The following is a 12,858-nucleotide window of genomic DNA, read 5'->3' on the forward strand; positions in this document are numbered from 1 at the left end:
TCTATTGAACCGCCTTGTTTTACAAACTTAGATTTCAATTTACCGCATGAAGCACACGCGGCTTTTATCATTAATCTTCCGTTTTTTGTTGTAACATATTGAGGATTTACATTATCGGTGTATGTTCGTTCTTTTTAAACAATATATTTGTTTTTGTAAACTCATTTATATATATTTTAATTATAAAAAAGGACTCGTCGGTTCCCGCCTGTATTCTATTTATGAGTAGTATAGAATATGATGGTTCCGGGGGGATTTTGGCCTGAGGGTGTTCTTAAATCAATAAAATGGGGTTTTATGTCGAGCTGTCTTACTTTTTGGGTTGATGGGTAAGCTATGTCGAGCTGTCTTACCATTTGGTTTGATAGATAAACACTTTTTTAGGCTTCAAAGTGTCCCGGAACCATCATATTCTATACTACTGAGATCATCGGAGTCAACAGTTTCGAAAACGTGCAATTTGTTGCGATAAGGATGTAGACTTGCAGTTGTGTTTGAGACGTTGTAACTTCAGTGCAACCAGCGACACACAGTATGCCAATTGTAGCAATCAATGTGATTCTAATAATGGAACTTTGATTACAAAACCTACAGGTATATATTAGTTACATCACGTAGGAATTGCAAATGTATTTTTTGGTCATACCAACAAAGTTAATGAATGCAACTGTACCGACTTTCTAACTTAATTAGAAGGCGGGATATTCTAGGTAGTCTATCCCTACACATTCGGTACATTTTAACCAGCAATTAATGATTTGTAGTCTTTCATGACCTAATAAAAAATTTAATTTAATGGAAGATTACACAAATAAGAAGAGAAAGCGTAGTCACCCATTTACTTTGTTAATATAATTTTGGTGCGAGTAATAACCTACATATTATGTACACTGCCTTCAAAAGTAAGGTGATCGTTTGATGGCAACATAGATAAAAACATATGTAGTTGGGCCAAACTTAGCCTGTTTGTTTGAGATAACGGGACTTCCAAATTCAATCACGGACCTTTACACCGGTCACACCGGTATTCGATGCACACTAAAGTATTGAAACAAGTATTCCCGAAGGACCAGAAATGAGTTATTAAACGACAGCAACATTTAACAGCAACCCGCCAAACAATCAACACTTACTGTTATGAGTATAAAGACACTAGAAAAGGGTGGTCCGTCGCATGCGAAAAAAACCGAAAACATATAGCTGAAAATCGCACAAGATTATTAAATTAGAAAAGTCCGATACTTTGTGATATTGTGTCTAGCTAAGGAAGAAGTATATGTTATTGATGTACGGGATATCATAACCAAAATTAGATTTTTTATTTTAGACTTACTGTACTTTACTTTATTAAATGGGATATTTTAATTTGCATATTTATTCATATTTGGTGAATATTAAATGTAAATGTGTATATCCATAGATCCGTAGCTAAATGACAACTCTTCTGATCTAATATACACTATTCTTCAAATCAAGCGAATGTTTATTTCCCTTATGCTTGCAGAAAATTTTCTATGCGGCAGAATGTTGATGACATTACAAGATAACAGAGCTACATTGAAACTGGCAAATATTTGACTGGATTATAGTATATTCCAATTATATTAATTAACATTGAAAAAATTACACAATACCTTTCAAGTTTTGTGCGCGAATGTTACCGTAAACAAATAAAGTCAGGTGATCACCCACCCTGTTATCAGATAACAGCGGAAAAAAACTACAAAAGTTGTACAAAATAAGTATTCAATATATTAACATAGCAAAATAACAAGTTTTAGCATTTTCAAAAATGCCTGAATGGGTATAAGGATGTTGTTGTTTGACATGAAGATTGTATTTCAATTTTACACCTATAACACGGTGTAGGTTACCCTTCTACAACATGGCGGATGGTGTGCCCTGTAGGCGCCAAAATTTCAGATCTTTTGGTGTCAATTTGTTATCATTTGGTATTAATTAAATTTCCCACTGAAAACTGGGACAACTAAAAATTGAATAATATAAAATTGCTTTTTGATCACGAAACAATTGAATGGGCGAATACATGCGGAACACTTCTATTAAGATGCATGGTATATACGGGAATATGATGAAGAGCGTGTAAACATATCATAATTCGAAAAATAATTGTTTGCTTTTTTTAGAACATTTCAAATCTAATTTGGTCCACTGACTGCAAAGACCGCCCGCTTCTCTCAATATCAAGCATCGTATAAGAAATCCGGGGGTTGCTAGTTCGATAATCGGGCTAGGCTTCATATCTTCGTGACAACTAATCGCGGGCATTGAATTTTATGGCCATTTGTCTTATAGCTGATAGGAAATCGTATGGGGCTTGTGACCCATCCTCTCAAATTAAAATAATAAATAAAAATTGTTAATGAATGCGTTAAAGAGTCTCATCAGTATCTTATTCATAGTCAAGATGATTGATGTATGATAACTACGTTCAAGTTTAAACTAAACGTGAATGAGTACTTCACATATAATCTTAAGAGCTGTGTACACAGATTAAATTAAATCTTATCAAAATTTTGAATAGCTTTAAAGTTAGAGAAATAAACAAATAAATCTGATTATAAAGTTTGATTGTAAACATGTTTGTTTTAAATTTTAAACTAAATTAGATACGAGGGCACTATTAAAAGAATAATGTTTTTCAGCAATAGTTTTTTTTAGGTTTTTTGTTTGTTTGTTTGTTTGTTTTTTATTCCATTGACATACCTTTTAATAAATAAACATATATTTTAAAACTCTAGAAAAAGACAACCCTCAATATTTTTTATGGGAAATTATTGAAAGTGCAGCGTTTCTCAATCTAACTCTTATGTTATTAGAACCAAATCCTCCAAAGAATCATAAATATAAAATTGAGAAATCTTGATAAAGGGAAGGGTCTCGAGAGCAATGGAAAAACAAAAAAATGTTTGATAGACTCTGTTGATGAGATTTAATAGTGCACCATAACTCACGCCTGCATGCACCGGTTTCATTGAACACGCTGTGCCAACATGTATTCGTAGTTAAAAAAATCAATAGGTTTTTCTAATCTTTATACAGTATCAAGCCTGGTTTTTTTTATATTTTAATACTCAGTAAGAGTCTTTTTGTGTTTTTGTTTTATATTTCAGTTTCAGATTTTTTTATTTATCTTTTGTATTAATTAATTAATTAATTAATTTATTTATTTATTTATTTATTTATTTATTTATTTATTTATTTGTTTGTTTGTTTGTTTGTTTGTTTGTTTGTTTATTTATTTATTTATTTATTGATTTATTTATTTATTTATTATGTGTGTCTTGGTTTGATTTGGTTTTTTACAAAAAATGTATATTTATATTCATTGTTTTATGATATAAATTCAGAAAGATCACAAATTATACTCGCTTAATCTTTGCAGAATTCAAACTATCTACAATAGGCACAACCGGAATCACTCAGCATGGAGGGAATGCAAGTGCAAATCAACAGCATAAATATACCAGTAAACCCACCGCTCACTCAAGTTCACTCAAAGAGGCTAGAAATAAAACTTCCCACTCTATAGCAACAATAAGAACAGCTCAATCTACAAAGACATCTACAGTAAATTTAAATTCCACAACATTGAAACATTTTTCAATGTATAAAAATCAACCTTATACTTCAGTTCTACCTGATGGTTCTTCCAATGTTAGACTACATACAACTAAAGGATACAATGCAACAACCAGGTCCATGGCAGCAATTAACAGTTCGCGTGATGGTTCTTCAGCGACTCGAAATATATCGTCGTTGAACAATACACAGTCAAGTACAATCGAGAAGACAAATGATGGTGCAAAAGGTACTGAAAATTTTTTTGTTTGTTTTATTTTAAGAATATAACATCATAGGATGTTATAACAAACTTTTCATTATAGTACATATCTGATCCATCATGCACCGGCGCTATATGAGGTTGAAGGTGGCTTACATTCTTTAAAAAATAAACACACTCAAACAAAACGAGCTTGTAACATTTGAATTTGTCACATGCAAGGCGACTTTTAACGTCCTTATTTTTGCTATGATTCTATTCCATTATTAAAGTTTTTTATATTCATACTTTAAAATTAGTTATTCAATTATAATGCTTATGAAAAAATTCAGTCGTACATTTCATTTTCATGGATAAATCAGCGATATCAGTTTCTTTTTCTAATGCGGCATCCTATGGTACTAAGTCTTGTCATACTGCATTGAAATGAAGGTTGACATTGCCCTGTTCTAGAGACCTAGGTTTAAAATTATGACATAGCTGTCCTTATAATGAAGCTTTTTAATGAAGCATTTTATAAATTTCAGTCAATGTCGGTGTCGTAATAGGATCGGTATGTGGATCTCTGGTTGCTGTAGCAATTTTAGCAGCTATCATTCTATTGTTACAAAGAAAAAAGCGGGGATTTACTGTGGAACCAGACAATTCATCAGCAAAATAAACTGTTTATGGATAATGAGCAGTCTAAATTAAGCCAGTGTTACAGAACTGAGAAGCACATTCTAATCGCCATATTCACAAAATTGCAATTCTGTTCAATTAACTTATATGTATGCTGTTACCTTTTACATATATAAAGCATATTAACATCATATTGACAATTGTGTGTTTGTTAAGCTTGTAGCATTTATCATATACTGCATCTAACAACTCTTCTTCTTCTGTTACTTCCTTAACAATTTATTTGCCCCTATCCCCTTAAATAACATCTCTTTTTAATGATTATTATTATTATTATTATTATTATAATTTTTATTATATTTTTTATTATTATTATTATTATCATTATTATTATTATCATTATTATTATCATATTGATTGATTGATTGATTGATTGATTGATAAAGTTTCTAGACAATAAGAAATCAGAATATTCTTGTATGTTTTAGAACTTTTGACCTCTTTTTAAACTGAAATGTATTCAATATTGATAGAACTATGATGTTGATCGGTATGAGAATAATTGTGGATATTGCTGGAGTTTGTTTGGAATTAATCATCCTGTATAAGACAAACAATTAAAATGTTGTTACAATACCCCAAAAATGTCTTAAAGTAACATTTAACACATCAAAATGAAAATTGTGAGTGTATTTGACAAGGTCATATGGAATTTAAATTTTGTCATACATTTTCTCAATGCATTTTTGTTACACAAAAACAATCAATTCTTCTTGTGACCCACGGGACATTCTATAAATTACCTTTTAATAAGTTTTATTCACAAGACCCCTTGTTGATAGTGTTTATTCTTCCGATATACTGCCGATTTCTTTGCAACCGAACAACACTTACCAAACTACGATAACACTTCCTAAAAGTGTATCCAAACTTCAAATTCCCATTGATATCAAATAAAACAACTAACAAAGGTAATTGTTATAAACGGTTATTATCTTATAATTGCGAGGCTTAATTCTACTTAGACTTTCTGTTCTAAAAATTCAAGTTCATGTTTTGTCCCAAATTTTCAATTTCATTATCATTATACAATTATTGCCAACGTCATGTTTTTAAACTAAAGTATTGTAAATATGTAGGTTAAGATTAAAAGCATGACACTGGCAAAATGTTATTATTCTGTCATTTAAATGGCGTTAGAACTTTGTGTTTTTGAAACAGTTCTAACATATCTCCCTGATTAAAATACTAAAAATAGCAAACAATGATCTACTTCAACTAGTCTAAAACATTCGAACTTTAAGTATGTTACTCGTTTTATCGAAGAATTCCTGATCAGAATCTGAACAATTATTAAAACATTTGTTAAAATATACCATTATGTAACAATGTAAGTAAGTCACATAAACCGAATAGGAGGTACTAATTAAAGTGATTGTTATTAAGCAAAAGAGGATTCTAAAAAAAAAGTCAGAATGCAGAAATATGTATTTTAAAAGCTCGTTAGCTAAAACGAAATTTATTAATTATAGTGATTTATTAAATACCATTTATTTGCATTGACTCTGTCGAAAGCCTTTAGCCTAGACAGGCGTTTTTTCCAAAGGAAATGAAAATTTGCATAAAAACTGCGATAAAGTTGCAGGAATTGTATCAATGTTGTAAAATATCGATTTTTTTTTTCAATTTTTTTTCTTACAAAGTGTTTAGGTGAGTATTAATGGCCAAATTTTCCTTACCTTTATTAAATCGATGATATTTATCTTGAACCTACTTTAGTTCTGATTATTTCGAGATAGATCTATATTTTTTGCAAAAGCACTTGAAACGCGCTGATCTTTGCTCTTATGTTTTATCTGAATGTCCTCCTTGGTGTGTTGAAAGCGTCATGTTAAATACTTGTAATGGGATATGCAATGGCTTTATTCGGTCTTGATAATCAAGTACAGTGATTGAAGAATCAATGGTAAAAAAGGAAAAAAAAATAATCTAAATCGGTACACAACGGACGAATACATATCAAAATGTATATGATGCCAGAAAGTTCCGGAATTAATTTCATTAAGAAATTGGAGTGCTTGTCAGTTATCGCAGCCTTGATTTTGTTGACATCTATAAATCCTCTAAAGGACCTTTGTGCAAATGTTGGTCCACACAACAATGAAACTCTTAATAAAGTTTGTGATTGGAGTACTTGGTACCCATGGCATTGTGAATGCTGTAGCATCAATCAGTTTCAATTTAGAAAACGCGCGATTTGTTGTGAGAAGACGGTGAAGCTACCCGAGTGTTTGCAAAAGTGTAATTATTCGGAGAAGAGCGACACATCTTACAAGAATTGCAGTACAGAATGTACCACGAACGCTGGACTAAAGTGTCAAGAGACCGCACCTTTGAGTTTATTTGCGTCGACATCTTCACCAAGTAATGTAGGATTTAAGTTGTCTTCATCCACTAGAGATACTCTCAATTATCTCGCTCTTCTCCATTTTTGTTTCAAGTATAACATATCTATATAACTAAAGTGACATTATGCCCATTCAAGGGTATATACTGAGTGAACAGGTGAGAGTCAAAATAAGCTTTTATATTGCCATATTTTCTTTTGATTTAATAATTTACTTCACGTAAACAAGAAATAACCTCTGGATCCAAACGGAATTTCTGTAAAGCTCAATTAGAATTTACCTGTAACGTTCATTTTATAAAAAAGTGGGGCAGTCTTTTTTACACTTCAGGCAGATTTTAAATGTTATCCTATACATTTTCCAATATAAACTAATGGACAAACACCATTTTAACAGTCAATCTTTTGAAATAAAAAGTAAATTCAGCTTATCTTGACTTTGAAAATGTGAGCATAATGTCACTTTAATTCAACGAATGTCGTTGTCTTCCGTGGATCGCATGCTTCAAGTCGACACGATTTTAGTTCATCCATGTAAATTAGCCGCTTATCTGATTCTTTATAAATCACGGAAAGTTGAGAACTATGAGTAGATCTCGAAATCTTCAACAAACAGTTTTCATTTTCAGTTAATTATTCTCAAATACAAATTAATACAATATTTCAAGTTCTTAACATTCTTTGTTTTCTTCAGAATTTTTTTAAAAACAAACGGAAAGCATGTTAGATTATTTATATTCTGTTCCATGTGTAAGAATGATAATGGGAAATTAAGAATAAGATTTTTTAAACTATTCAAGTACCAAATATCAAAGAATATAAAAAAAACGTAATTGCGAAAGGCTAAAACTTCAGTTGCTTTTTAAATGAATACTCATAATATGGCATAGGTAACTTGTTAGCATTCCCAACCTTGTTTTTGTTAATGTCTATAACTTAGTCGGTTTAATTTGGATATTTCACACACATGAATTCCAAGCAAAAGCAATCCATTTTTTCTTAGTGATTGTTGAAAATGACTGTAAGATTGATGTTAGAAGTGTCTATTTTGTGATGCTAGAGGAAGCCATCGGACCAGATGTTGAAAAATGTATTTAATAAGGGATCAAAAGATTTAAGTCACTGTACTGTTGGAGCAGTACCTCGAAGCGCTTGCAGAAATCACGATAAAGTAGAAAAATGTAGGGTTTTTTGTTTGTTTGTTTTTTTTTCGACTATTTTAATATTTTTCAGTCATTATCGTATTTCTGTCGGTGTGAAGAGATGAATTAGATGTCAAAAAATACATTTCGGCGGGTGAAAATGCAAGTTCTTAAAACTTAATCATTCTAACGCCTTGTCCGGTTTATACCAGAATACGGTATTTAGTGTTGTGCTCCAACACCTTATTTAGTCCTACTCTTTATTAAATATATATGATATTATTTTTATATGTTACATATGATACAAAGAATATTCACTTTATAGATGTAGATATCAAACGATCGTCCGTAACCACAGCATCCCTTGTCACTGATACGAAAAGGAATACAAGTAAAATTCAACTTGATCAATTAAACACAGAAACATTCAATACATCATCCAATAAGGGACACAGAGCAACAACGAAGTACAACCCAGCACTTAATAGTTCAAATGACGGTTCTTTTGAGTATGTTACTAATTCCCACTTTGCTGCGCTTCCAACTACATCACACCTGTTGACGAACAATACACAGTCGGAGTATAGTAATGCTGCAAAAGGTATTGATTGGATGGTTTCTTTTATTCTATTTTTAGAAAATGAATCCTTTTTTAGAATGGTAAATTATATTTTTAGAATGATTTTTAATTTTGATAACTGTACCCTAGCCCGCGATGCACGATGTTAAGATGGTGGAGACGAGATTATGTTGTGTGGTTCAATGGTGAAATTTCGTTGTTAAACATAACGTTTTTCTCGTAAATTCATCGCGTTATCATCATCGCATCATTGCGTTTTCACCATCACCTCATCGTGTTTTTACTATCGTAGCCTAAGCATACCTGTTTTTTACAGATTCTACATTTGATATATTATAAGTACGAAAAGAGTTATAGTTCGAGTGTATTACCGGTTATCATTAACACATAGGTAAAATTCTACATATATAGTAAAATTCATTACTCAAAACGGACCTCCCTGTCCTTTATAGTTTAGTACATTTGAGAAAAAACGACGGTCCGCAAATTATTAAATAGATTGCTCTTTTACTTTAAATCAGACGACATTAGTTGGTAAAGGATTAAAAGCTTTGAATGTTTTAATACATAAAACAAAACATTATGCTGTAAAACCCTCTGTTATGTGCCAAGTATTTGACGCTTTTGTTGCCGCCACCTTGAATTACGGATGCGAAATATGGGGCTTTGGAAAATCGAAAGAAATAGAACGTGTTCATTTAAAATTTTGTAAACAATCATTAAATGTGAAGATGTCAACATGTACAAATAGTATTTATGGAGAGTTAAGTCGATTTTCAATGTATATAAATAGATATGTTAGAATTATTAAATTTTGGTGCAAAACCCTATCAACGCAAAATATCTTGATAAGAAAAGTTTATTGTCTCCTTGAAATAAAGAATAATAAAAATAATTCGAGTTATAATGTTTAATCTCTTTAAGATGAATACGGATGATCCTATGTATGGTACAATCCAGGTTTAGTTGACTTGACAAATTTTCATGTATTGTTTAAAGGAAGAGTAATTGATGTTTTTAAACAAAAATGGGAACGTAAGTTATCTGCCAGTGAAGTAACATATGGATACGTATATATTAAATATATTTTTGAATTTGAATCTTATATAGGCATTTTACCTAAAAAGTTTAGAATTGCTACATCCAGACTGCGTTTATCATCACATAAACTGAGCGTGTGTGTGTATGTGTGCGTGCGTGCGGGCGGGTGGGCGTGCGTGTGCGTGTGTATGTGTGCGCGTGTGCGTGTGAGTGTGTGCGTGTGCGTGTGTGTGTGTGTGTGTGTGTGTGCGTGTGCGTGTGCGTGTGCGTGTGCGTGTGTGTTTGTGTGTGTGTTGGTGTGCGTGCGCGTGTGTGTGTGTGTGTGTGTTGGTGTGTGTGTGTGTGTGTGTGTGCGTGTGTGTGTTTGGTTACTTTCTTCCACTATGTTATACACTAATTTCAATGTTTCCATGTATGCCATTACCATGTGATTGTAAATTTGTATTATATATTATTAGTTATAACGAAATACTTGTAAAAGTTTAAATTAATAAAATATCTATCTATCTCAATAAAAAAACACATACGTGTACATTGAGAGGTTAAAATGCTTCTTAGCATGATTCGCATTTTTAATTTGAAAAAAAAAAACAAGAAAACATGCGATCTTTATTGAAAATACAACGCTGTTTATAAATGCAAACGCATCTGTTTAAATTTACACAGTGTTATGTAACTAAGGACATATATTCTTTGATATATTTTTTATTTGCTTTAGTATATCTATACACGTATCAAAAAGATACGATATTTGATATCATTATATTTATCAATTTTCCTATTTTTATATAATTGAATGAATTGGAATATTTTTGTTAAGTTAGTTGCTTCAATAGCAGATTCTGTCTGCGTGGTGTGTTTCCAGATCATCAGGGCTTGGTGATAATGCCGGACTCGGATGATGTTATAACAGGCTCGAAGTCTAGCAATTATCCGTCTTGCTTTTATTGTCATCTTCAGATTAATTTTGTTTTAAAATCATTTTACCATTAAATGATTGTTTACCACCAGAAGAACAATAATGGTTCAGATAATAACGATTTCTTTACAGAACTACCTCAAAACATATGGATATTAATGTAATTTTGAGCAATAGGTCGAAACCTTCTTTGGCGATTTTCATTAGCTGTTGTTTGCATAAACCAGTTTAAAATTGCTCATCATTCTGTAATTTCTTTTCAAGAAAACGGGATTGAAATTGGACAAAATCAAAGAACGTAAAATCCTTTAACAAAATTGTCAATTTGTCTAGACTTTTCACGTGATGGGTTATGTTGTACCAAAGTCCTGGCATTACTTATTCAGAGCCTCTGCGAAATCTTGATGCATACTGCGTTTCTGTATGTAGAAAAGAGAAATTCCGCTCCAGTAGGTTAGCTGGCAGTGAGTTACTGAAAAATCTTGGTCTCAAATGAGATAGAATAGTTGGGCTTAGACACCGATAGCATGATGTATTAGACCTCCTGTCTGAGGCTTTTACGTATTACTGGATAGCGATCTAATAGAAAATTAACCAGAAACAACTAATTTTAGTCATTGTCAATCAGTTAGTTGTGAATAAAGAGTCCATATTCACTATCGCATGATACTGTATACTTCTCAGAAACGGTCTTCGTGTAATCATAGAGGGGTGTTGGCTCTCTGTTTGGTACTAGGCGAACTTTAGTCGCCATGCAAATTGTTGAAAAGAAGATGGAAGCGGTAGATAGTGTGGAGCCAAAAAAGAGGAAAATTTAAACACAAAGGTCAAGTGAACAGCACAGGATAATCAGCCTAACTTTTAAAATGATGAACAATAATCATGTGTGTTGGCATAAATTCAATAAACCAGACAACTGCTGTACTAGTGGGGCTTACATATTTGTTTGGTATATTTTTATGTGCTTCCTATAACTGCCCTTTTTTATGCCAATCATGTGGTATGGTATACTACACGAGTGGATTCCTAGGTCCCAACTCAGACATTTTAGGGGGCATTTATAGGAGAGCTGTAACCAAAACCCTAAGTCAAAACGAATGACACGGCATCTGAGTCACCTTTAGACCCACCAACCCCCGTATTGTAGTTAAGGATCAAACAGGTATAAGACTCGTACTCCTACTCCACACTGGATAGTGGGTTTCTGCAGTTGTCTAGGTAAGTCAATCTGATGGTAGTGTCGTGTGAGTAAATAGTGATGATGTGCTTCCTTGGCGATAGCAATTTAGAATGTTTTTTAATATTCACAAAAGGTAGGCCGTAACGGCCCCCTATACCATTCGCAAATCTACTTTTAATTGCAAGTGATACTATCTTTATTGAGCCATTACTATCAATTAATTTATCTTAATTATATATAATTTGCAGCCATATTTTACTATCTTATTTTCTTTAAAACGGTATCCCACATCAGTTATCTTTGTAAATAATTCAAGACAGCGACAGCCACATAAAACTTTCAAATTTTAATTTTGATGGCATGTACATAATTATTTATCTCCATGTCGTCAGTGGTTGAATAAATATCAGATGCTGCTAAAAACCGAAGCACCGACACGGAGCTCCATGCAGCAGGTATGGGTCTGGGTATCTTACGAAAAATAAAAAATCCTCATCTTGGAAGATTGATTATTGAGGTTAGTGTAAGGAGGTGATATACTTATGTTTATTAATATGGGGTCATAATTGCTGTAGAAAAATATTGCTTGTAAATGTACCTTATAACTATCAACGAATTGATATATTGTCTAAATATTTTATGTCTTAGATCACTCAACACAGAGAAGCGCCGGAGGGTAGCGGACAACACATCTCGTGAGGTCATTAGAGGATTAATGGCGTAACAATTATTAATTATACCGCTATTTACTTATAGGATGCATTATTCTTATTATACAGCGTTAATTTGCGGGTTGAAAGAAAGCCATTATGGGCTATGAATGCTGAATCGTGACTGTCTACATTTTCTAAAAACCCGTTTTAATCTTTTGTGGTTAATAAGATTAACTGTTTCAAGAAAATGGTAATAGATTATTTAGTATTATGTAATAAGTCGGGGAAATGATCTTTTTGTTTAGATTTTATACCAGAAACAAATATGCTCGGTTCAATCTTCGCTACTAAAAAAGTCAGGTCAGTTAAAGAAGCATCTTATTATGCTCTATAGTCATAATTAAACACATGTTGACATCTCTAGAAAAGAGTGAAACAATAAATGGGATTTCTGAGGGCTAAGTCGAACCCTATATGACACTTAAACTAAAACTATTCCAGCAAATCTAA

The 12,858-nt window shown here is 32.2% G+C and overlaps 2 protein-coding genes across 2 annotated transcripts; both read left to right on the top strand.

Annotated features, from left to right (window-relative positions):
- Positions 1 to 3,371: 3,371 nt before the first annotated feature.
- LOC132740648 (uncharacterized) lies at positions 3,372 to 4,664 on the top strand (the record flags this gene model as incomplete). Its single annotated transcript, XM_060728591.1, has 2 exons — positions 3,372 to 3,832; positions 4,333 to 4,664. Coding segments are annotated over 2 exons (595 nt in total), but the record flags the coding sequence as incomplete, so codon positions are not given.
- A 1,662-nt stretch (positions 4,665 to 6,326) lies between these two features.
- LOC132740649 (uncharacterized) lies at positions 6,327 to 8,576 on the top strand (the record flags this gene model as incomplete). The annotated part of the gene is made up of 2 exons (XM_060728592.1): positions 6,327 to 6,850; positions 8,301 to 8,576. Coding segments are annotated over exons 1-2 (676 nt in total), but the record flags the coding sequence as incomplete, so codon positions are not given.
- Positions 8,577 to 12,858: the final 4,282 nt, after the last annotated feature.

Source organism: Ruditapes philippinarum, unplaced genomic scaffold (genome assembly GCF_026571515.1).
Source record: "Ruditapes philippinarum isolate M1 unplaced genomic scaffold, ASM2657151v2 ctg21740_1_1_1_1, whole genome shotgun sequence".
NCBI classification, from domain to species: Eukaryota; Metazoa; Mollusca; class Bivalvia; order Venerida; family Veneridae; genus Ruditapes; species Ruditapes philippinarum.